At 40.4% G+C, this 22,464-nt stretch overlaps 1 protein-coding gene across 1 annotated transcript in view; it reads left to right on the top strand.

Annotated features, from left to right (window-relative positions):
- Positions 1-21,544, top strand: part of TXNRD3 (thioredoxin reductase 3) — a 34,777-nt gene extending 13,233 nt beyond the window's left edge. Inside the window, exons 7-16 of the mRNA XM_037903834.2 lie at positions 477-619; positions 4,290-4,405; positions 4,518-4,743; positions 5,021-5,113; positions 5,639-5,715; positions 7,051-7,207; positions 7,414-7,521; positions 12,991-13,086; positions 16,162-16,296; positions 16,667-21,544. Coding sequence (XP_037759762.1) covers positions 477-619; positions 4,290-4,405; positions 4,518-4,743; positions 5,021-5,113; positions 5,639-5,715; positions 7,051-7,207; positions 7,414-7,521; positions 12,991-13,086; positions 16,162-16,296; positions 16,667-16,729 — 1,214 coding nt within the window. The 3' untranslated portion in view covers positions 16,730-21,544. The remainder of the gene's footprint in view (positions 1-476; positions 620-4,289; positions 4,406-4,517; positions 4,744-5,020; positions 5,114-5,638; positions 5,716-7,050; positions 7,208-7,413; positions 7,522-12,990; positions 13,087-16,161; positions 16,297-16,666) is intronic.
- Positions 21,545-22,464: the final 920 nt, after the last annotated feature.

The following is a 22,464-nucleotide window of genomic DNA, read 5'->3' as shown; positions in this document are numbered from 1 at the left end:
AGAATTCTTTTAGTATTGAAGTGACTAAATAGAATTCAGTTTGCCACTTGAACAACTTTTCCCTCCCTCTCCCCCAGAATCTCTTTATGAAGGCACTTAAACCTGTTTTGAGGCTTGATTCCACCATAACTTGCATAATCTAGCTTGTTGGGTTACTTGTAGTTGGGTTTCATAAACCCAAATAACTTTGCCATTAGTGCTAAGAGAGAAGCCATTTTTTATGTCTGATGGATATGAAGTATCCCTAGAAAAACTTTTTAATATGTTACTTATTACATGAAATGTGTATTTGTATTCTACTTGGGCTTGCTAATTTAGTGAGGCATTGCTTAACCTATAGTATTGCCATAATTTGAGTTATGACTAATGAGCAACTATTTTTACAATTTACTGTAAGCTTCTATTGATGTTCATGAAGTTAATGTGTTTATACTTCAGTTTCTTTTAACTGTAAAGCTTCTTGTTTCTATTTTTAGTTAAACACAACTGGGAGACCATGGTAGAAGCAATTCAGAACTACATAGGCTCTTTAAATTGGGGTTACAGGGTGTCCTTGAGAGAGAAGACTGTGACATACGTCAATGCCTATGCAGAATTTATCGAACCACACAAAATAAAGGTAGCTGCTGCATGTTTAGCTTTGGCTTATTTTCTCTGACCTGTTAAGAATCACTCCCCATATGTCCTAAAACTGCTCTTTAGTTGAAACCTAGTATGTAAAAGGTTTCAGCTTAATACAGTAACTCGTCACTTAATGTTGTAGTTATATTCCTGAAAAATGCGACTTTAAGTGAAACTATGTTAAGCGAATCCAATTTTCCCCATAAGAATTAATGTAAATGTGCGGGAGGGGAAGGTGTTAAGTTCCAGTGGGAAAAAAATTGGCAGACAAAAGGCATTATATACATTTTAAACAAGCAATTTAATACAGGTATAAGTTTTTTTTAAACAATTTTAAACTAAGGGTTTTCGTGGTTTTCTTGCTGCTACTGGTACTGCTAGGCACTCCACTATCACTTGCTGGACATTTTTGACTCATGATGCTGGGTGATGCATGCATGTCTGGAGGAGCATGTGCTATTCCTCACTTCCTTCAGCCTGGAGTGGCCGGGGTCATGCAGCATCAGTCAACTATTGCAAGAGAATTTGGAAAACCGTGTCATTTCTCCATGGTAATTTTGCTCCCCTTCTGGAAGCCCTGTGGGTTTAGGCTAGGACTAGTTATGGAGGCTCTTACTTTCACAGGAGCCCTGCTGGAGGACCAAAGGCCTCTCTTCCAGGGTGCCCTGGAAAAATGGCCCTGCTGTATCTCCCCTAGTAACCATGCACTCAGGACCCGGGCAGCATTGCAGCCAGTGTAGTAAGAGGAGGAAAATTAACACTTGCTGCAGGGCTGTGCCCCTTTCTGCTGTGTGCATGCAGGGGCAGAGACATGCAGCTGGCATTAAAGTGAATGGCAAAGCTCCTGTGTATTTCACATGCTTTCATGGAAGCAGGGCCAGGTTCTGTGCATATCTATGCCGCTTATCCCCCTTGCTACAGCGAAGCAGGCACTGGAATGCTATTCCTGTAACTTGCTTTGGGCAGGCTGCCGCCCCCCTGTGTTCTTACCTCCCTCCAGCGAAGAGAGGGGAGCAGATAAAACATTATTTATTCTGTAGCAAGGCAGGGCCTCTGCTGTGCACCACCCGCAGCTGCTTTGCAGGCAGCTGGTGGCCTCGCAAGCACTTGGTATATAGCCCTATTCCCAAGCAGGGCCATTGGGCCTTAAAGCAACAGTGAATCACTGGCAGGGGGAGTCGTTGCATGTGCTGTGTGTTTACAGCAGTACAGTACTATAGTTGGGAGGTGCCCCTGCCTTACCCTGCACAGGCACAGCCCACTGGCACTGGAGATGAGGCAGACAAGGAGGCTGAAGGTACTGTAGGCTAGGAGAAGCACATTGCGGAGCAGTGGCGGTAGCTTCCCCTAATCTGCAAGCAGGAGGGGCTGGGACCTCAACCCTCAGCCCACCTGCTCCACCCCTTCCTCCAAGCCCCCACACTTGACCCGCCTCTTCTCTCTCTCCCTCCCTCCCTCTTCCCCCTCCTCCTCCCCTTTACTTCGCAGGCAGGCTATGGTCCTCCTTCCCAGGGCAATCAATCAGCTGGCTTGCTGTGTTTAGGAGGGAGGAGCGAGGACCCGCCCTCCCCCCCCCTCTGCCTCCTGCCCGGGGCAATCAGCTGGTTTGCGGTGTTCAGGAGGGAGGGGGGAGCTTGTGCGCTGAGTCCTCTCCCCTCCTCGTCCCCCCCCCCCACCCAAATGCTGCAAGCCAGCTGATTGCCCCTGGCAGGAGGGGGAAGGTGCTGATCCGTGGGGTCTGCCGGTGGGCGGGAGGCGCTGTTGGTGGAGGGAGGGGGGAAGAGCATAGGGAGGCTGCCAGCTGTGGAGAAAGCAGGCAGGCAAACAACGGAATAGTGGAGCATTGCACAACTTTAAATGAGCATGTTCCCTAATTGATCAGCAACAAAACAACATTAACCAGGATGACTTTAAGTGAGGAGTTATTGTATGATACTTTACTTATCTCACTTAAAGAATTAAAATTACAGGAATAATTTACTGATTTAAGTAGATTTATACTCCAGTAACCACTGTCATAATACTTGCATACTAATACCAGTTATATAGAAGTAATGTGGGGATCTGCAAATAGAGAATCTTGCATAAGTAGAGAGGTAGAGCTTGAGTATGTAACAAACTGTGTGACTTGATTCCAAAATTCATAAATGAAAAGCTATGAAACATAACTATTAAATTGCCTTAATGTTTATAGATAATTGGTGTTAACTTAAATCTATAGCATTTAAGAATCAGGAGTTTACTGTATCTTTTATTCAAAATCCCTGGATAGTTGAATCAAGTTAAAACGTACTTTCTTCTTGTAACTTGCCTCTTGCCTCATAACGTCACTGAAAATTGGATCTTAATCTCAGTGAGTAACTGTGAATAATACTGCATACTGAGCCAAGAAAGCATTAAAATTAGTTTGGAAGAGGAGTGTTAATTTTAGAAAACGCACACATGGCCTACCGATCAGAAGCTTTTTTGTTAAAACATGAAGGAGGATAGGGGAATTCTCTACATAAAGAGCCATATCCAAAACCTTGCCTGTTCCTCAAGTTCAGATCCCTTCCATGATATTATGGAGTTGGAATAGTATTCTGTGTATTGGTATAGGAATGAAGCCACAAGACAAGTATATACTTAATTTGTACTGCACAGCGGGTATTATAGCTGACTATCAGATTGGACCAGGGTTTACCCAGGTTAGGGATGCAGCAATGAATAAAATTTTACATCATGTAGGTTCACTGGATACAGCTGCCTGACCCTGATGTAGGTAGTTTGATTTAGTCACACAATTTAAATCCAGAAGGTTACACTGAATGAGGAGTAAAACTAGTTGGCTTATTTTTTACCAATATTATAGAAGAAATTCAGTTTCCACCTGTTCATTTAATATAAGTTTGGTACTGAGCTGGGCCATCAATACAGGAAAGTAGAGCAGACTCTTTTTAAGCTGCTACATGCAAGAGGACAAATCTGACATTCCTTTTCGCACAGGTTTGACTTGTAGTTTCTCAAACCCCTTTCAAAAAGAGGCATTTTGCAATATGAAGTCCCAAAGACTGACTGCCTTTGAAGTTGAGGGAAACTTAAAATAAACCATCCTTTGTTTTCTTCCCACCTGAGGTATCAGCCTGTCTTAAAGCACTTTTCTAGTCTACTCCTACGCAAGCCTCAAAATTACTTGGATAACCATCTGTTTTGCCGCTAGCATCAACATCGAACTCTTCAAGTTCTTTAAGAAACTTTCAGTCTTTCTCTTTATTAAATGTAAAATCTAAGTTATTAGCTTAAACCTTCTGAGCCCTGCCCAAGTCAGCTGATCACTGTTGTTCAATGCAGCTAGTGTGGGGAGTGTAGTCTAGTGTATTTTCCCCATGTAAACCCATTAACAATGGATGTTACCATGTAGTTCAGTAAAAGGATTTCTTAAGAGTATCTCTACAGTATAATGGCTTTTCACTTGGCTCCATCTGTTATCAAGACTCCTTTCTAAATCCTATTGCGTTTATCAGCTGCTTGATAAAGTTGAGGTTTTTATTGTTGGCAGTAGGCCTTGTGACTCACAAGTTATTCCTGGCATCTTGGAATACAATAGTTCTGTAATTCTGTGTTTTGTGTTTTGTGTTTGGTTTTTTTTTTTTTTTTTGGTTGGCTTTTTGTTTTCCTCTGTATCTCAGGCAACCACCAGGAAAGGACAGGAAACTTTTCACACAGCACAGACATTTGTCCTAGCAACAGGGGAAAGGCCCCGATATTTGGGTATCCCTGGAGATAAAGAATACTGCATTACTAGGTGAGATGAGATGTTAGTCTCTGTTAATAAGACTTCCCTTCTGTCTACTTTTCAACATGCAAATTGAAACAAAGCTGAATTGTAAAATGGTGTTTTCTGCGTTGCTTTTCAGCGATGACCTCTTCTCCCTGCCTTACTGCCCTGGCAAAACTCTAATTGTGGGTGCCTCCTATGTGGCTCTGGAGTGTGCAGGATTTCTTGCTGGCATTGGTTTGGATGTCACAGTTATGGTGCGCTCCATCCTTCTTCGAGGCTTTGACCAAGAAATGGCAGAGAGGGCAGGTGCCTACATGGAAACTCATGGTGTTAAATTCATCAGGAAATTTGTACCTATTCGGGCAAGTACTTTCACTTTGTTTCTCTTCTTTCTTGCTAAATAGCCAGCCTGAAAGGAAAAGATTACCCAGAATGCAAGTGTCTTGTGATAAAATGTCTTCCAGAAAAAAAGTTCAGCTCTATAGCAGATAAGCTGAAAATTCTGTATGGCCAAGCTTTTATGTTAAAAGCATTTTATTGCTGAACATTCAGCAAGGTGTGTAGTGTATATGTCGTGTAATGCAATAAGGCTCTGCTGGTTAAGGTAACTTGACTAAGATTATTAATTCTTTCCTACAGATTGAAAGGTTGGAGGAAGGCATGCCTAGAAGACTAAAAGTGGTAGCACAGTCTACTGAGGGACCAGACACTGTTGAAGGAGAATATAATACTGTAAGCAATTTTGTACTACAAATATATCCCTGTTATCAGGCACTAAATGATGCCCACAAATATATATTTGTATCAAAGTAAAATGGATGTTAATGATCATTAAAGCTCTTAAATCATTTGTACTGTTTGGAAACAAAGGAAGGGAGGTACAATAAGAAATTCAATAATTCTGGCAACCTGCCAGCATTGTCAACATTCCATAGAAAAATAACAAGATTTTGATATTCTGTCCTGTTGCAACTCTGTCCACAGAATTGCTGAAACTTTAACTCTGCTACGAGGGGGTTGACTGTTTTGTAGATGGTGTCATATGTTACCAGTTGTCTGTTCTGACTATTATTCTAGTGTCAAGGTAATCTTTTTGCTGCTAACTACTGACACCTACACATTTTAAGCAACTTTAGGAAATGTGGCTTCAATTGTTCACTTGCTTAGTTTTCATTGAAAAATTGAAACAGAATACTTAGAATAACATTGATAGAAAGGAGTTCTCGATAGCTTCTTTTTTTTGTTACTTTTTTGTAGGTTTTGATGGCTATTGGTCGTGATGCCTGTACCAGAAACATTGGTTTAGATAAGATTGGTGTCAAAATCAATGAAAAGTGAGTATCTTAATTTGTCTGGCATGTTCACTTCAGAACTGCTCTCAGCTTCTTAACCCTACCAGTAACTATTGATACTGATTTTTGAAATTCCTGCTTATGATACTTGTCAGTTGATCATGGAGATTTTCAATAGCTTTTGTCCCAAGAAAGGGAGCATGAGTGTTATCTTTTTCTAGAAACTACTATTTTTAGTGTGTGTGTGTGTGTGTGTGTATAGGCTCCTGTAAAACTGGACTTTGAAGCACATATAAGTTTTTTAAATGATAGAACTACAAGCAACTACTTTTACTTCAGTTACTCTGATGTAGTCAGTAATGCTTTTGCTTCACTGACCTATGAGTAAGCTTGGGAAACTTGATTGATATTATCTGGCGAAATTATAAAAATGTGTATGGTTTTTGAGCATTTTTTAATGTGTGGTTTTTTTAACGTTTCAGTTGTGGGAAATTACAGGGTGTCAGTGGAGTGTTTGTTTAATGACAGAAGTTGAGATTCAAAAAGTTACAACGGTTAAAAGATGTCAACATCACATGTTTAAAATATACTGAGTAAACATCCATAAATCAGACTAAGTTCTCAGGCAGCTTTTCTTACTTTGCCTGTCTGTAAACTTTTCTAATTGTCAATAGAAATATTTTTTTCATCCGTGTGTGTGTGTGTGTACAGTTGAATTGCTGTTTACCAGCATTTACTGATTAAAAATCTTAGCCTGTGTATGAGAGATTTAGCAGGAATACACCCACTAAACTGAGGCTTTACACTTGCATTTCTTAGAGAGGGCCCTTAAAATGCTAAAATGGTTTAATAACCTGCTTGTATAAGGCTGACTCATGTTTCATTTTTCTGATTGATTGAACCTCATTAAATTCAGTTTTCTGGTTTAACCAGATTAAGTTAGCATTATGAACAAAGCAACAGTGCCCATTGACTGAATAGTTCTTAATACTTCACTTGTCATCTGTGCTGATAGATTAGACTTTTGCTTAGGAGGGAGATGTCTATTATTTCAGCAAGCTATATAATAATCAAATAGAAGGACAGATCCTGATTTCTCTCCAATGTCAGTGGTGGTGTTCAGATTTACACTTGTGTGCAGAGGTGAAAATCTGGCCCCTTAAGTACTGACTGTTTGGCATTGTATGGGAGGGAAAAGGCAATAGTCTGTGGCCCAAGGAGTTTACATTCTAACTAGAGCTGGCATAAATACTTTCTTTTCTTAGAGCAGTGCCTGAAAGTATTCTAGTGTCTCCGTGTGGTAGAATAGGTCTTTAACTGAATTGAGAAAGTAAGGTCAGAGTACTGATCCACACTTTGTTGGGTTTTTTTCAAAAGGAATGGAAAAATACCTGTAAATGACGAGGAACAAACCAGTGTGCCTCATGTCTATGCTATTGGAGATATCTTGGATGGAAAACTTGAACTTACCCCAGTTGCAATTCAGGCAGGCAAGCTTCTAGCTCGCAGACTTTTTGGGGGTAGCTTTATAAAGGTAAGATCGTATTCTGTGAAAATATGAATTTCACTTTCACCATGGTATTTACCTCAAGAGATTAGCAGGTGTTGGCTGAGAGTCTTGAGTCTTGTGCTACTATGACAATGATTTGGTGGTGCAGCTTGTTCGCCTTTTTTTTATGTGTCTCTATGTAGGCATATGAATATGTAAATATAAAGAAAACTGAATTCTTTTAATTTTAGTGTGACTATGTCAATGTACCAACTACAGTGTTTACTCCTTTGGAGTATGGCTGTTGTGGATTACCTGAAGAGAGAGCCATTGAAGAATATGGAAAGGAAAATGTAGAGGTGAGAAGCTGAAGTCTTCATTTCATAGCTACCTGTTTAAATGTGCTATTGTATCTTCTCAAGAGGCTACTGGTCTAAATGAACATTACAAGTATTGAGGAGATTGCTATTTAAACACTTCGGTGTAATCTTACAGCATTAGTCAAGTATTTTCTTTGACGGCTGACAATTTCCAAAGCTTGTCTCTCACCAACAGAAGTTGGTTCAAATCTGATTCAAAGATTTTTCTCACACACCTGGTGCCTGAAAAATCCAGAAGCATTTAACTTTAGGAATATAGTTCCATGTAGCTCTTGGAGTTCTGGGAAATCCAAATTGGATGAGGGAAGGTAATTTCACTTCACTGGAACAGCGCTGTAAAATTCTTTGAACCAGTACTCCAAAAAGTTATTCATCCCCTTGTGTACCACAAGTCTTTGCATGTTCATTCTAGGTGATGAGGTCCTAAGTTGTCCCCTGTTTTCTGTTCACTCTTATTTGCCCTGTTCCTTTGTAAACTGTTTCACTTTTCCTCCCTGGCCAATTCTTGGGCTGCTGGCATGGGCTTTAGACTCTGATTTAATCTTCATTCCAGTTCCTTATGTCTCCCTCCTCCTAGTAAGGTTTTCACAAATGTATTTGCAATAGAATTGTTTTTGTAGACTCAACTCTGGAATTTATGCTTGTAGTGCCAAGTGTTTCCCTTTGATGTATAGAATCATAGAACTGGAAGGGACCTTGAGAGGTCATCTAGTCCAGTCCCCTGCACTCATGGCAGGGCTGATTATCTAGACCATTCCTGACAGGTATTTGTCTAATCTGCTCTTGAAAATCTCCAATGATGGAGATTCCGCAACCTCTCTAGGCAATTTATTCCAGTGTTTAACCACCCTGATAGTTAAGTTTTTCCTACTGTCCAACCTAAACCTCCCTTCTTGCAATTTAAGCCCGTTGCTTCTTGTCCTATCCTCAGAGGTTAAGAAAAACAATTTTTCTTCCTCCTCCTTGTAACAATCTTTTACATACTTGAAAACTGTTTTCATGTCCCCTCTGTCTTCTCTTTTCCAGATTAAACAACCCCAATTTTTTTCAATCTTCCTTCATAGGTCATGTTTTCTAGACCTTTAATCATTGTTGCTGCTCGTCCCTGGACTCCCTCCAATTTGTCCATATCCTTTCTGAAATGTGGTGTCCAGAACTGGACACAATACTCCAGTTGAGACCTTAGTAGAGTGGAAGAATCACTTACAACACTCCTGCTAATACATCCCAGAATGTTTTTACTTTTTTTGCAACAGCATTACGCTGACTCATATTTAGCTTGTGGTCCACTATTATGCCCCAGATCTCTTTCCACAGTACTCCTTCCTAGGCAGTCATTTCCCATTTTGTAAGTGTGCAACTGATTTTGTTTCTTCCTAAGTGCAGTACTTTGCATTTGTTCTTATTGAATTTCATCCTATTTACCTCAGACCATTTCTCCAGTTTGTCCAGATCATTTTGAATTTTAATCCTATCCTCCAAAGCATTTGCAACCCCTCCCAGCTTGGTATTATCCACAAACTTGATAAGTGTACTCTATATGCCATTATCTAAATCATTGATGAAGATATTGAACAGAAGCAGACCCAGAACTGATCCCTGTAGGACCCCACTTGTTATACCCTTCCAGCATGACTCAGCCACTGATAACCACTCTCTGTTAGTGGTTTTCCAACCAGTTTTGCACCATCTTATACTCTCTATTTGGAGCTGCTATGTGGCACTCTGTTTCTACTAGTTTCTGTTTTACAATTCAGCACTAACTTGGAAGTTACTATAATTTTAGTGCCAGCTGACTAAAATACTTAGGATGCTGCATATGCAATTCAAATTGTGTGTGAGAGAGAGAGAGAGAGGGGGGGGGGGAGAGCTCTAAAGGAGGGTGGCAAGCCCAGGATCTACTTGATGGGGGCTGTGAGGGCATACATGGTAATAAGACCAGAGAGGGATGGGCCCCTCTTTATTCACACTGATGGGAGTGCCCTCACAACATACCAGTTTGTTACAGTTTTAAGATGGGGACTGGTGAGGTTGGGGCTCCCAGCACATGAATTTGGTTCCCACTCACTCAGGATCACGGCAGCAACAGCCTCAGCCCAGTTGGTCTGGGGGCTAGTGCAATTCAGGCAATGGTGCATTGGCATTCTGAAGCATACAAAACATATCTGAGATCCCAGGTAGGGAATCAGTATTAATTTTCCATTATTGTTCTCCTCCTCTTCCCTCTTTCTCTCTTCTCTTCCCCTCCTCCCCACCCCCCAAAAAAGAAGAAAAGAAAAAAAAAAAAAAGATAAGTCCCAGGCAGTCTGCGAAGAGCTACAAAATAATCTCTCAAAACTGGGTGACTGGACAACAAAATGGCAGATGAAATTCGGTGTTGACAAATGCAAAGTAATATACATTGGAAAACATAATCCCAACTGTACATAGAAAATGATGTAATCTAAATTAACTATTACAACTCAAGATCTTGAAGTCATTGTGGATAGTTCTCTGAAAACATCCAGTCAATGTGCAGCGGCAGTCAAAAAAGCAAACAGAATGTAGGGAATCCTTAAAGGGATAGATAATAAGACAGAAAATATCATATTACCTCTATATAAATCCATCGTATGCCCACATCTTGAATATTACATGCAGATGTGGTCGCCCCATCTCAAAACCGATATATTGGAAAAGGTTCAGAAAAGAACAACAAAAATTATTAGGGGCATGGAACAGCTTCCATATTAGGAGAGATTAATAAAACTGGACTCTTCAGCTTGGAAAAGAGATGACTAAGGGGGGGGTTATGATTTGAGGTTTATTAAAATCATGACTGGTGTGGAGAAAGTAAATAAGTGTTATTTACTCCTCCTCATAACACAAGAATTAGGGATCACCGAATGAAATTAAAACAAAAGGAAGTATTTCTTCACACAACACACAGTCAACCTGTGGAACTCTTTGCCAGAGGATGTTGTGAAGGCCAAAACTATAACAGGGTTCAAAAAAGAAGTAGATAAGTTCATGGAGGATAGGTCCATCAATGGCTGTTAGCCAGGATGAGTAGGGATGGTGTCCCTAGTCTCTGTTTGCCAGAAGCTGGAATGAGTGACAGGGAATGGATCACTTGATTACCTGTTCTGTTCATTCCCTCTAGGGCACCTGGCATTGACCGCTGTCGGAAGACAGGATATTGGGCTAGATGGACCATTGGTCTGACCCATTATGGCTGTTCTTAAGTAAAATACAGTATTTTAATTGCATATGCGGCAACCAGAGCATCTTAGGCAGCTGGCACCAAACAGAAACTAGTGAAGATAAACTTACAAAACACCAAAAAATAAACTTATAACTGTTTTTAATTGGAATGCTAAACAAAGCATCGCGATGGCCAAGCTTATTTTTTTTATTACTCTTAAACTATGTTAAGAATATCAAGGTTTCACAGTAAAGTGTTCAAAAGTTAGAAAATGCCAGAATTAGTTACCTGTGCAACCATAATTCAGCTCCTTTATCATGTATATGCAGTCTTGAAGTACATGATCATGTACTTTTTCCACACAATTCCAGTCTTATTCAGTGGATAGAGTGGATGGTTGTGGAGCTGAATAAGGGTTATGCAGTGAAAGACTAGTCTGTAAGATCCCTGCCTCATTGGTGGCAACAGTTGGAATGAGTGAGTGAGTGAGATGGGAGTGCTGAAAAAAGGACTATACCACTGAGTTTATTTTCACAACATGCCTATGAGATCAATGTGTGTGAAGCACTCACTGTGGTGATGAGCACCATAGAAAAACTTATGAGGAAATTTAATAATTCAGTCTTCAGAATAAGGTTTGACTAATGTGTAGTGAATGAGACGTGGGGATATGCGTTGAACAATGAAGATCAAATATTTGATGGATGCTCATTAAGTGAGCAATAGCCATTACTGCACAGAATAAGCAGAAGTTCTGTAGGAAAAATAGTCTTGAATTATATGATCAGACTATCATAACGCATATGCATAAGGGTAGTGAATTTAAAGACACACAGGCAGCCTTTTCTATTTCCTTTTTTTTTTTTTTTTTTTTTTTAAGAGCTTGACTTTGCAACTTCACTGTTCTTCTAAAGTAAAATTTCCTATCCTCCTTAAAAGGAAAAACGAAAACTGAAATCCCATCATGTGCACCAAACCCACATGGTTCAGCAGCAGGATTGGAACGTATAGACCTCTGCCACTTGAGCTAACTGACAGGTTTCAGAGTGACAGCTGTGTTAGTCTGTATTCGCAAAAAGAAAAGGAGTACTTGTGGCACCTTACTTCTGCAGTTTCCACAGTATGCATCCGATGAAGTGAGCTGTAGCTCATGAAAGCTCATGCTCAAATAAATTGGTTAGTCTCTAAGGTGCCACAAGTACTCCTTTTCTTTGAGCTAACTGAGTAACTGATAGCAGTATTAGGTTGTAATCCTCTGTGGACCAGCACTACAGAGGGGTGGGACACTTTGCCCATGGATTACACAGATAAAGAAATAGTGCGACTCTGGGATATTGGGTTCCATTTGAGGCTCTGGAGGGCAGTGTCCCCTAGCAGGCGCCGTCTTCTGCCCTTTCCCTTCCAACCTGTTCTAGTCTTTTCCCCACCACTGGCTTCTGCTATTAGTCTCCTTGCCCAGTAAATCCTAATTGCCTGTCCCAGTTCTTCCACACTACTTGATCTGTCATTGTCTCTTCTCCCTTCCCTTCTCTTCCCTCCCCCCCCCAAAGCCTCTGGTTGCCCACTCATGTTTTCAGTCTCCACCTCTCCCAGTCCTAGTTTCCCTACACACCCATTGGTTTCCTGTTCTGCCCATCTTTCCTCCCCAGCTCCCAGACCTTTCCTCCTTGCCCAGCCAGTTATAGTCTCTGCCTCAGTTCTTCCCCATAATGTCATAAGTCCAGTTTTTATGCCATCTGACTCAGACAGAGGGGACTTCCACACTGCCAGGGTGTCAGCCAGAGGGGGTCATTGAGAGCACAGAAGAGACAGACTCCCTGCATCCCTAACACGCAGGCCATACTTACTCTAAAGCATGGGAAACCACTGGTGCTTTCCAAAGACACCCTTGTCCTCAGAAGTGGCTGAACTAGTTTAACTGAAATTGTCCCAAAATGTTCAGCCTGAGGCTAACACCCAGCATGGAAAACTCCTGCCCAAATAGTTGGTTATAAGCAACTGGAAAACAGGATATTTTGGGAAATGTCAGGCAAACTCAATAGGTAATGCTACTAGCCCTGCATATAAACTCTTTGATTTGGAAGATGGGGAGTGGATGGAGCACTAAATCCAGTTAGAAACTGGAGAGTAGTGCCATCAAATATTAACGAGAAATGGGTAGCTAGTAGGTTAGAGGTTTGGTTACAAACTAGGAAGCTTATAAATAGACTATATTAAAATAATTTAAATTTAGTCTTAACACTACTTCCTCTTGCTCCTTGCAGGTGTATCACACTTTGTTTTGGCCTCTTGAATGGACAGTACCCAGCAGAGACAACAATACTTGCTATGCAAAGATAATCTGCAATAAACATGACAATGTATGTATTATAAATTTGGAATTTGTCTCCACTGTGAGCATGTGTTAACCTCAGAAGTAAAATTCTAGGCTACAGACTCAAGAACATATATTTAGTGATTGACTTGAGGCCAGAGTCTCAGTTTATGGCCAATTCCAGACACACGTTCAATTAATGCAGAATCCAAGTACATTTTATTAAGAACTTAAACATGTTCTTTTGATCCACCAGGTAACATTTGGGTGTGTCGAGCAGATTGAGCAGTTGGTAGTTGGCACCAGATTAATGCCTTATGAAACTTGTCTCAATTTGATAACATTCATTTGGGGGTGGATTGGTATAGTTGTTTTTGGATTTTTCTCTAGAGTGAGTTTTGGGAGGTGGTTGTGCCTTATTTCTGGTACTTCAGAAATTCACGTTTCATTCAGTTCCAGTTAAGTGACCTTTCAGAGTAGCAGCCGTGTTAGTCTGTATCCGCAAAAAGAAAAGGAGTACTTGTGGCACCTTAGACTAACAAATTTATTTGAGCATAAGCTTTCGTGAGCATCCGATGAAGTGAGCTGTAGCTCACGAAAGCTTATGCTCAAATAAATTTGTTAGTCTCTAAGATGCCACAAGTACTCCTTTTCTTTAAGTGACCTTGTGTTGCATACATTTTTGTGCCGTGTTTAAACTTGCATATTCTTAAGTCTCTCACTTTTTTAAGGAAGTATACCCCTTTCTGTTCAGTTTCTGTCTCTTTTTGAGGGTAGAAAACTTGCTTCTGGTTATAAAACTCTGCGCTATACATTTTTAATAGGAAAAACAGGATTTTGTCATATGCCCAATATGCTTTTAGCTGCAACAATACTTGGTACCTTCTAATACATAACAGACCCAACCCTGAAGACCTTTTTGGAGAAATATATAAAATACTCAAGCGGGGAAGATAATTTTGGCATAAAAATGACTGGTGGTTGGGAGCAGAAACACTGTTTCTAAATACTATATTGTATCTAGCTATATCAGAGGTGGCCAAACTATGGCCCGTGGGACTGTCCTGCCTGGCCCTTGAGCTCCTGGCCAGGGAGGCTAGCCCCCGGCCCGTCCCCCTGCCACTGCGCAGGCAGCACAGCTGGCTCCAACTGGGCAGCAGGGCTGCAAGCTCCCACCACTCTGAGCGGCATGGTAAGGTGGGGGTGGGGGGGTTGGATAAGGGTAGGAGGTCCCAGGGGGCAGACAGGGAGCAGGTGGTTGGATAGGGTGTGGGAGTCCCAGGGAGCCTGTCGGGGCAGGGCAGTCGGGGGGGGGGGAGTGGAGTGGATGGGGGCAGGGTCCCGGGGTGGGGGAGCAGTCAGGGGAAAAGGAGCTGGGGGGCGTGGGTTTGGGGTTCTGAGGGGGGCGGGAAGTGGGAGGGGCAGATGGGGGCAGGGGCCAGGCTGTTCAGGGAGGCACAGCCTTCCCTACCTGGCCCTCCATACAGTTTCACACCCCAGTGTGGCCCTTGGGCCACAAAGTTTGCCCACCCCTGAGCTACATGATTGAGGGGAAGTGAGCTTGTATTTTTCTTATCCTCTTCCTGGATTATTCAATGAAGATCTAATTTGTTTATAAGACTGTATCACCGAGCATTAGAACTTTACTGTAGAAACTATATAAAAACACCTGGGGAAGGGAGTACCTAGTGTAAATTTCAGATACCTCTTTTGAAACGCAAAGTAAATGGATGTTCGCGTACAATTAATATTGTATTATGAGGTATTTAGTATCCTGCCTTAAGTATTGTAGCCAGACTCAGTGTGGCGATAACTGCTAACGCTGACACTTCATGGGAAATATACTCAAACATTCTACTTTGAAACAATCCTGTTGCTGAGTCATTTATATTTAATAAAATACACAAGGGAAATACATACAGAATTTTTGTTGCTTAAAGATAATTGCCAGTTTACTATTGCCTACAAGTTATTCTTGTCTGCAACCTCATTTGCCACTGCAGCCAGCGGTAACTTCAGAAACCAGTTAAGTTGATAAACTCAAACTTACAATAGACATAACTCGCATCAGTAACAAGAGGGGAAGAGAAATAGCCAAAGTTTTCTAAATAGAACTTTTGCAGGCATCATGAGTAGGTATTTAAATTCTGCCTTCATATAAAGAAACACAGTACTATTTCACACATCAGCAGCAATCTGAATGCACTGTATGTCTCTAGAACAGTGGTTCTTAACCTGGGGTGCATGCAGCCTCTGGGGGTGCAAGATGCCCCCTCTGGGGGTGCAAGACATGCCAGATTTTTTTAGAAGGTAAATCATCGAAAACACAAATTAAGGACAGGCACGTAAGTACAACTACTTTGTTTCATCAAACCTATGTATTTATTAACATTATACCTTTTTTAACGATTACCATAATATACAAACAAAAATATATCTAGGTTTAAAGAACTGACCTACTTCAACAATATTTGGTAAGGGGTGCAAGAACATATTTTGAGAACCAAAGGGGTGCAGGCTGCAGTAAAGGTTAACTACTGCTCTAAAATAATGAGAGCCAGCTGGCACAGAATTAGGCTTTGTCTACATTGGCAAGTGAAAGACAAACCTTTTGTCGGTCAAAGGTGTTAGTAAAACACCCTCCCAAAAGACACAAGTTTTGTTGACAAGTGCCAATGTGAACAGCACTTTGTCGGCAGGAGAGCTCTCTCCTACTGACAAACGGCAGCTACACTGCGCACCTTTTAGTCGCACAGCTGTAGCAACGCAGCCATGTCGCTAAAAGCTGCATGGTGTAGACGGAGTATGTTTAATCTTGAGCTGTATTTCTGAATTACGATGCTTGATGTAGTAATTCTAAAATGCATTCTGTGTATTGCTAATGAATCCCCCCCACCCCCACCCCCAGTGGTTAATTTGACTGGAAATGAACTTGAAGCTTTCATTTACTGACTTAACTGATGCTTATAGATGCCTCAGAGCATCTGTGCCAAGTGTACTGTTGACTCCATTCATTTCAAGACAAATCTTCAATGAACGGGAAGTCACTCTTCAAATATGAATATGAAACTTCACCAATACAAAACCTATTTTGCTCTGACCTAATTTTTTTTCTTTAAAGAACCGTGTAATAGGATTTCATGTTCTTGGACCCAATGCTGGAGAAATTACCCAAGGTTTTGGTGCAGCAATAAAATGTGGTCTCACGAAAGAATTACTTGATGAAACAATAGGTATACATCCAACATGTGCAGAGGTAAGGGGGATACTTCAACTTTTTCGAACCAAGAGTTAGTTAATACTTAATATTGAGGGAAGTTACCCATGTGCAGGAAGAGAATAGACCCAGGGTGACTTAAATCTAAAATGTCATCACATTAAACATTTTATTTTATATTTTGATGGAAGTCCAATGTTACTTTGGCCTTTTAATATACAAAGCGTGACATTTCTTGTAAATAAGTAATTATGCAGTCTGCATCTTGTCTTCCCATTTAAACATTTGTAGAAACCTAGCTTGTGGTATACTAAAGGGGCAACCAACAGCCATTTAGACTACTGCATAAAGCATTAATAAATCCAAAAAGTCATTGTTTTTGTTTGTTTTTGTTTTTGTTTTTTTACAGGTGTTCACTACAATGGAAATTACAAAATCTTCTGGAAAAGATGTCACTCAGGCAGGATGCTGAGGCTAAACCCTGCTGTTTTTATCTTTCTCTTGTCATGTACATTTTTCTCTTTGGAAGGCTTAAATGTGAAATACACTTGAGTAAAATAAATGAAAGCAGCAGTAGCATCAAACCTATTACAGCTAGAAATGATGCATTTCTTAAGCTTCCTCAGTAGATAATGTTGGCAATAGAAAGAATACAACAGCAGGGAAAACGCAAACTATAAATCCTGACTTGCTTGGAAGTGGCACGTAAGTGCTTTTTTGAAGTTTTGGCTCAGAGCCCCATTCTGAGGTGAGCTACAACTGATGACTTACCTTGCAAACTTAGGAAACTTCTTTGTATGGTCAAAAACTGAGCTTCCTTCTGAAGGAGCTTTTGAGTTGCATAATTAATTTAAAGTTAACTCATTGGGTTCCAGTGTTTTTTGTATGAATGCTTTAGATATACCTTTTCTTTTTAGTTATAAGGATGACTGTATAATTGTATTACTCTTGCCAGCAGCTCATTTTACAATTCATGTTGGGTCACTTTTTTGTGTTTGCAGTGACTAACATGGATTTTAATGCTGTTCTTGACTTAGTTTTAAAAAAAGGTCATAAATCAAATACAGATGCTAGGCAGTGCAGCTAATGCACTCGCATTTAACCTCTAAAGACCTGGCTCAAGTACCAAATAAGTTACAGGTGAGAGAATTTTGTGATCTTTTCTTACTTCATAGTTGCTTTGCTACCATAACTAGTAATATCTTCCTGAATCACAGGATTTTAATAGTAGGAATCTTGTGGGTCAGAGCGGAAGTATATTGAAAAAGCTCCTAAAACTTGTTTGTCCTTGCAGTCTGTGAGCCTAATCAGTGCTGACAGTGTCAAGTTTAGTTTCCACACCAATGTGTAAAATACTACATCATGTAAAAGTAATCTAACCTACAGTTCTGGCCTATCTAATAAAATTGGAGTCTCGATTATGGTCTTCTCTCCCCATGTTATCTGTTCCATTAATACAGTAGCTAGAGAAATGGCTACACCACTAGGCACTAGAATCCACTTTATGGACTTTAATGAACAACTTACTACTACTTTAAATTATATTTAGCAGCAGAGAACAGTGACTTGTGCTATCATGCCCTGTGTAGGTCCTGTATAGTCAGCAGCTTGAAACTGTTCCCCCTTGTTCTCATGTTAATTTGGGGAAGTGTGTGCTTGAATTTGGTGCTTCAGTTTTGTCCAAAGATGTTTTGAAAGACTATTTTGAACACTGTCTTATATAGTTTTTAACTATTTAATCTATGGTATATCATGACATTTAAAGTTCAATAAATGAACAATTGCATATGATGTGTCAAATACTTTGATCAAGATACATTACATTTATATGGCACCTGTCCTGGGTAGAAGGGGTTGTGTATCTTAAGCTTGTTTAGGAGCCAGTGAACTAGGTCTCTTGACACTTCTGGAAGATTTTTCTTAAGCAGTTACAGATGCAATCATATTTATTACTCAGTCTGTGTACATGGAAGGACCACTCTTTAGTATGCAAAGTTTAGTGGAGAAGAAGACATCAATTTGGTACCAGGAACTGTGTGCACTTCAGGAGGAAGAACTAAGCATAACTTTGGCAATTGAAAACTGCAGAAATGTTGAGTATATAAAATATATGCTATAAGGAATTTGACTAGTTTTTTAGCATCAACATTTGTTGCAAAAGGTGCTAGAATACTAACAGTTCTTGGTTTTCTTATCACTTGGGATTGACTGTGGGGGTGAGAAGCACACTACAGTGCCCACAAATGCCATAAAGCCCTAGCTATTATTAATTCAAAAATAGGATGGTCTACTGAATTTAACAGTACCATCTACCTGCAGAACTCTGACCTTTCTTTTTCATTTCTCCCATATCAAAATTGCCCAAGCCCAACCCTACTTGAGAGTTTAGATCACTGCTGAAGTGATGATTGCAAAGTATGTACTAGAAACATACTGAGCATGAGTCTTGTCTTGGCAGCCTTACATGGATACCACATGTGCAGGGGTTATCTGTGCTTTGGATCACTCAGTTGTAACAGCTTAAAAGAGGACCAATGAAATTATACATTGCTTTGTGTGGAACATGTGCTTGGATGAACTGAGTGGCAATATAAATTCCAATTTACAACCAGACAGAAGATGTAAGAATGGAGGAGCAAGCAGAAGAAACAGATTCCAGAAGTTACTACTCTTAAATATCATGATTTGATAAGCAGTAAATGACAGCATAAATTACTCAGGTCACATATTACATTATGATTTTATTTATAGTTTATAAAAGGTTAATTATTAATGATTCATTGTCCTGGTGGACTCTAGTCATAAGCAACCTATTAAGATCTAACGTACAAGCACGCTGTTTATAAACCTCTTACCTATGTCTAACATGCTTATCAATCTATTATAAACTATTTAATTGGAGCCATAATAAACTATGGCCAATACTTGTATAGTTAGCCTCTACGTATTAACTGAAGAGGTTGAGAAGCATACAATAAATAGCTTGTTCAAAGAGGAATGTTTAAAAATGGTATCAATCTGCTCACAAGGAACATTCTGCTTGTAGCAATTCATCAGTGGCACTTCTCTTTTGCTTACAGTGAAACCTTGCTGCCATTCTGATCTCTGCTTTAAAGATATCAGGCTTGCATCAAATGTGATTGTGTAAAAGAATTAGGATTCGAGAAATAAAAACTCAGTCATTCTCCTGAGCGTGGTGTTAATGGGCTTGTTGGTCTTCAACCTAATTATCACCAGGACTGGTGTGCCAGTCTCTGCAACAGCATTTTCCTCTAACAAGCTTTGTGTTTTACTTTCCTGGAGTTTGGATGTTGCATGGCAGCTCCTGAGCCTCTCAGGAGAGGAAATATCAGACCAGCAGCATAATATCCTCAGCAGGCCCTTCTTTCCAGCATCAGGATCCTCATCCCTCATAGCCAGGATCTCTCAGGCATGCTGTATGTCAGGAAGCATCATGAAAGACATGGCAAGTGGGGATTGTGAGTCACTGTAGTATTGTCAAAATACTCTAGTGGCAGGTTTGGGAGCTTCACTTGTGCTCTGCTAGATTACAGAACTACACCTAGAATGAATTAAAGGTTTTGATGAAGCCTGATTCCCCCAGAGAATTGAATTGGGTACCTGCTAAATCCTCCCCTTTTGTTGACATGTCTGTAGCTCCTATTCCTATCAAGTACTAGGTATCCTACAATAGAATGCTGCACTTCACTGCTGGAGCATATTACAGATAAATTACAGACATGACTGCATTAATACGAGCAACCAAAGATTTCAGCATAGTCTGGGAATATGGGTCAAATAGGCCTGTCCCGGCTCATGCCAGGTAAACAAAGGATTCTAAGTACTAGGTACCTTCTTTTCATATTCTCTGTAAGCACGGGATCTAAAAAGTATTTTCCTTGTTTTGATGGCAGAAAAGCCTGTCCAGACAAGCCTCTATTCATGTTTGTCTTGAGTTTCCTTTGGTAAGTTGATGTAGTCTGCTTTTTTTAAAAAAAGCAATGTGGTCTCATGTAATGGCAAAAAAGTGAAATACTAGACACCTTAGCCTGAAACTTACCTGAGAAAGCTTACTTATATTCCAGCTCCGTTGCAGTGGCAGCATTCATCCAACATATAAGGCCATACTGTGTCAGACCAGTGGTCCATCTAGCCCAGTATCCTGTGTTCTGATCAGGGGCCATGCAAGTAGATTATTGGTATACTCTCATTCATGATAGCACTCTTGACCTTCAGCAGTAGTTCACAGGAGAGTAACCCCCTTGTCTGGTTTGTTATATTTAAGTTCAATTTTCAAAGCAAATCAATCTAGGCTACGTCTAGCTTAGGGGTTGGTTATGGATGCCAGTCACTGTAGTATCTGATTTAAGTTCAGACACTATAGCATTGATAGTAATGGAGATGCATTTATTTCCTTATTAGATGCTTCTCAAAACATTTTCCTTTCATGTTGCACTTTCATATTAGTAAATCTACAAAGTTATTTGTAACTGGAAACAAATTCAACTATATTACTCAGCGTGCTGTTAACCAAAACAATATCTGGTCTGTGTCTGCTTTATAATTAAGGTTGTGTCTGTATGTGCATCATGTCTCTTGAAGCAGTGAATAAACACCAAAGCTGCACATTTTACTAATAACTGGAAGAAATGTCTCCAAATGCAGAAATGGTAGTAATTATAGCGCATGTAAATATGAAAATAAATTAGTTTGTGCAACCTAGTCTTTGACTTTGACTGTAATTACAGCTTGAGTATTGTAATTTGTCATTAGTAACACTTGAACAGGTAGTTACCTCTGTCATAGTTTCACAAGCTAAGCTGTGTTTGTCATGAGGAAAAGGCCAAGGTTTTTCTAACAGATACAGTTTGAAGTATCTTACTGTGACTTTAGAAGGATAACTGTTTGTTTTAAAAAATATTGTCTGATATTTAAGTGGGACTGGCTGAAAAATTTCAGTCAAATTTTTAAATGGAAAATGTGTTTTGACAAGTTGCAAGTTGGTGGAAAGTCTACTTTCCTTGAACACTTCATTTTTTGTTTATTTAAAAAAAACTTCTGGCAGTGGGCAAGGACATTTTTTTTTCATTCAAAATTGTTTGTTTTTTCTTTTTCTGCAAAACCCCAAAAATTCCAACAGAAGATTTTGATAACTGGATTTTTCATTTTGTCAGTGCTCTACTTCGGGGAGGGGACACATTTCTTGACCAGATGTACTTTTTACTTAGTTGGATTATCTTGTATGTGTAGCAACACTAAGAGTAGAGAATAAAATTCTCAATTGTTACCAGATGTGTCTGTTACTTTGAGGTATGCCCATTTATAAGGGTTACGCTTCTGGGGAGGGTGGGGGGGTTCGGTAATTCTATTGATGTACTGCTTGTGTCACTTGTGTGTTCGTATGGATCTCTGCTTCTCCCTTCTGCAGGACCTAGGTTCCCCAGGGCTGGATTCGTCCAGTCCCAGAATCGGCTGAACCCACACTAACAGAGCAAGTCTGAGTGGACCGGGTCAATCAGCACTCTCAAGCTGACCCCCTTATATGCCCCTGGGCTCAATAGGCTCGGCCAAGCAGCACTTTCAAGCTGCCACCCTTATGTGCTAAAGGTACCGCACTGGAATAGCATAAGCCTGGACAGAACAGCACTTCCAGGAGGCCACCCTTATGTGCCCCTGGACTCAGCAGTCTGAGTCAAGCAGCACTTTCAAGCTGCCACCCTCGTATGTCACAGGTTCAGCATGTCCCTATCCCCACCTTTACATCACAATTGTACTGGTAGTAACCCACTGGATGAGCAAACCCCGCAGTATTTTTGGGTGCTACAGGGATCTTTATCTTAGGTAAATGAAGCGTTGCTGCAGAGTAAATGGGGAAGCTAAAAACACAAAAGAGTAAAGTTCAGAGAGCGAAACAACAGGCTTAACCATAAAAGTTATTTATTGAATAATAGTGATAACTACACAAGGAGAGCCTAAACCAATATAGGTTACATTATTAAAGGTTAATACCTGGGGTTAAAAGAAAATCTCACTGCTCCCTGAAGCTTGAACTGGTTGGGGTTCTCACGTGACGGTGATAGCGAAGGGTCCCAAGTGCTGGAGACAGGCAGAGCCCCCAGCACAATCAATCAGGAGAAGATGAAATCCCAGTGGAACTGATGCAGAGTTTTGATCCATGCATCAGAACACTTATTGGGTGTGAGTAGG

Source organism: Chelonia mydas, chromosome 7, assembly GCF_015237465.2.
Source record: "Chelonia mydas isolate rCheMyd1 chromosome 7, rCheMyd1.pri.v2, whole genome shotgun sequence".
NCBI lineage: Eukaryota > Metazoa > Chordata > Testudines > Cheloniidae > Chelonia > Chelonia mydas.
The sequence above is the reverse complement of the archived record's forward strand: the minus strand, read 5'-3'. Positions and strand labels throughout refer to the sequence as shown.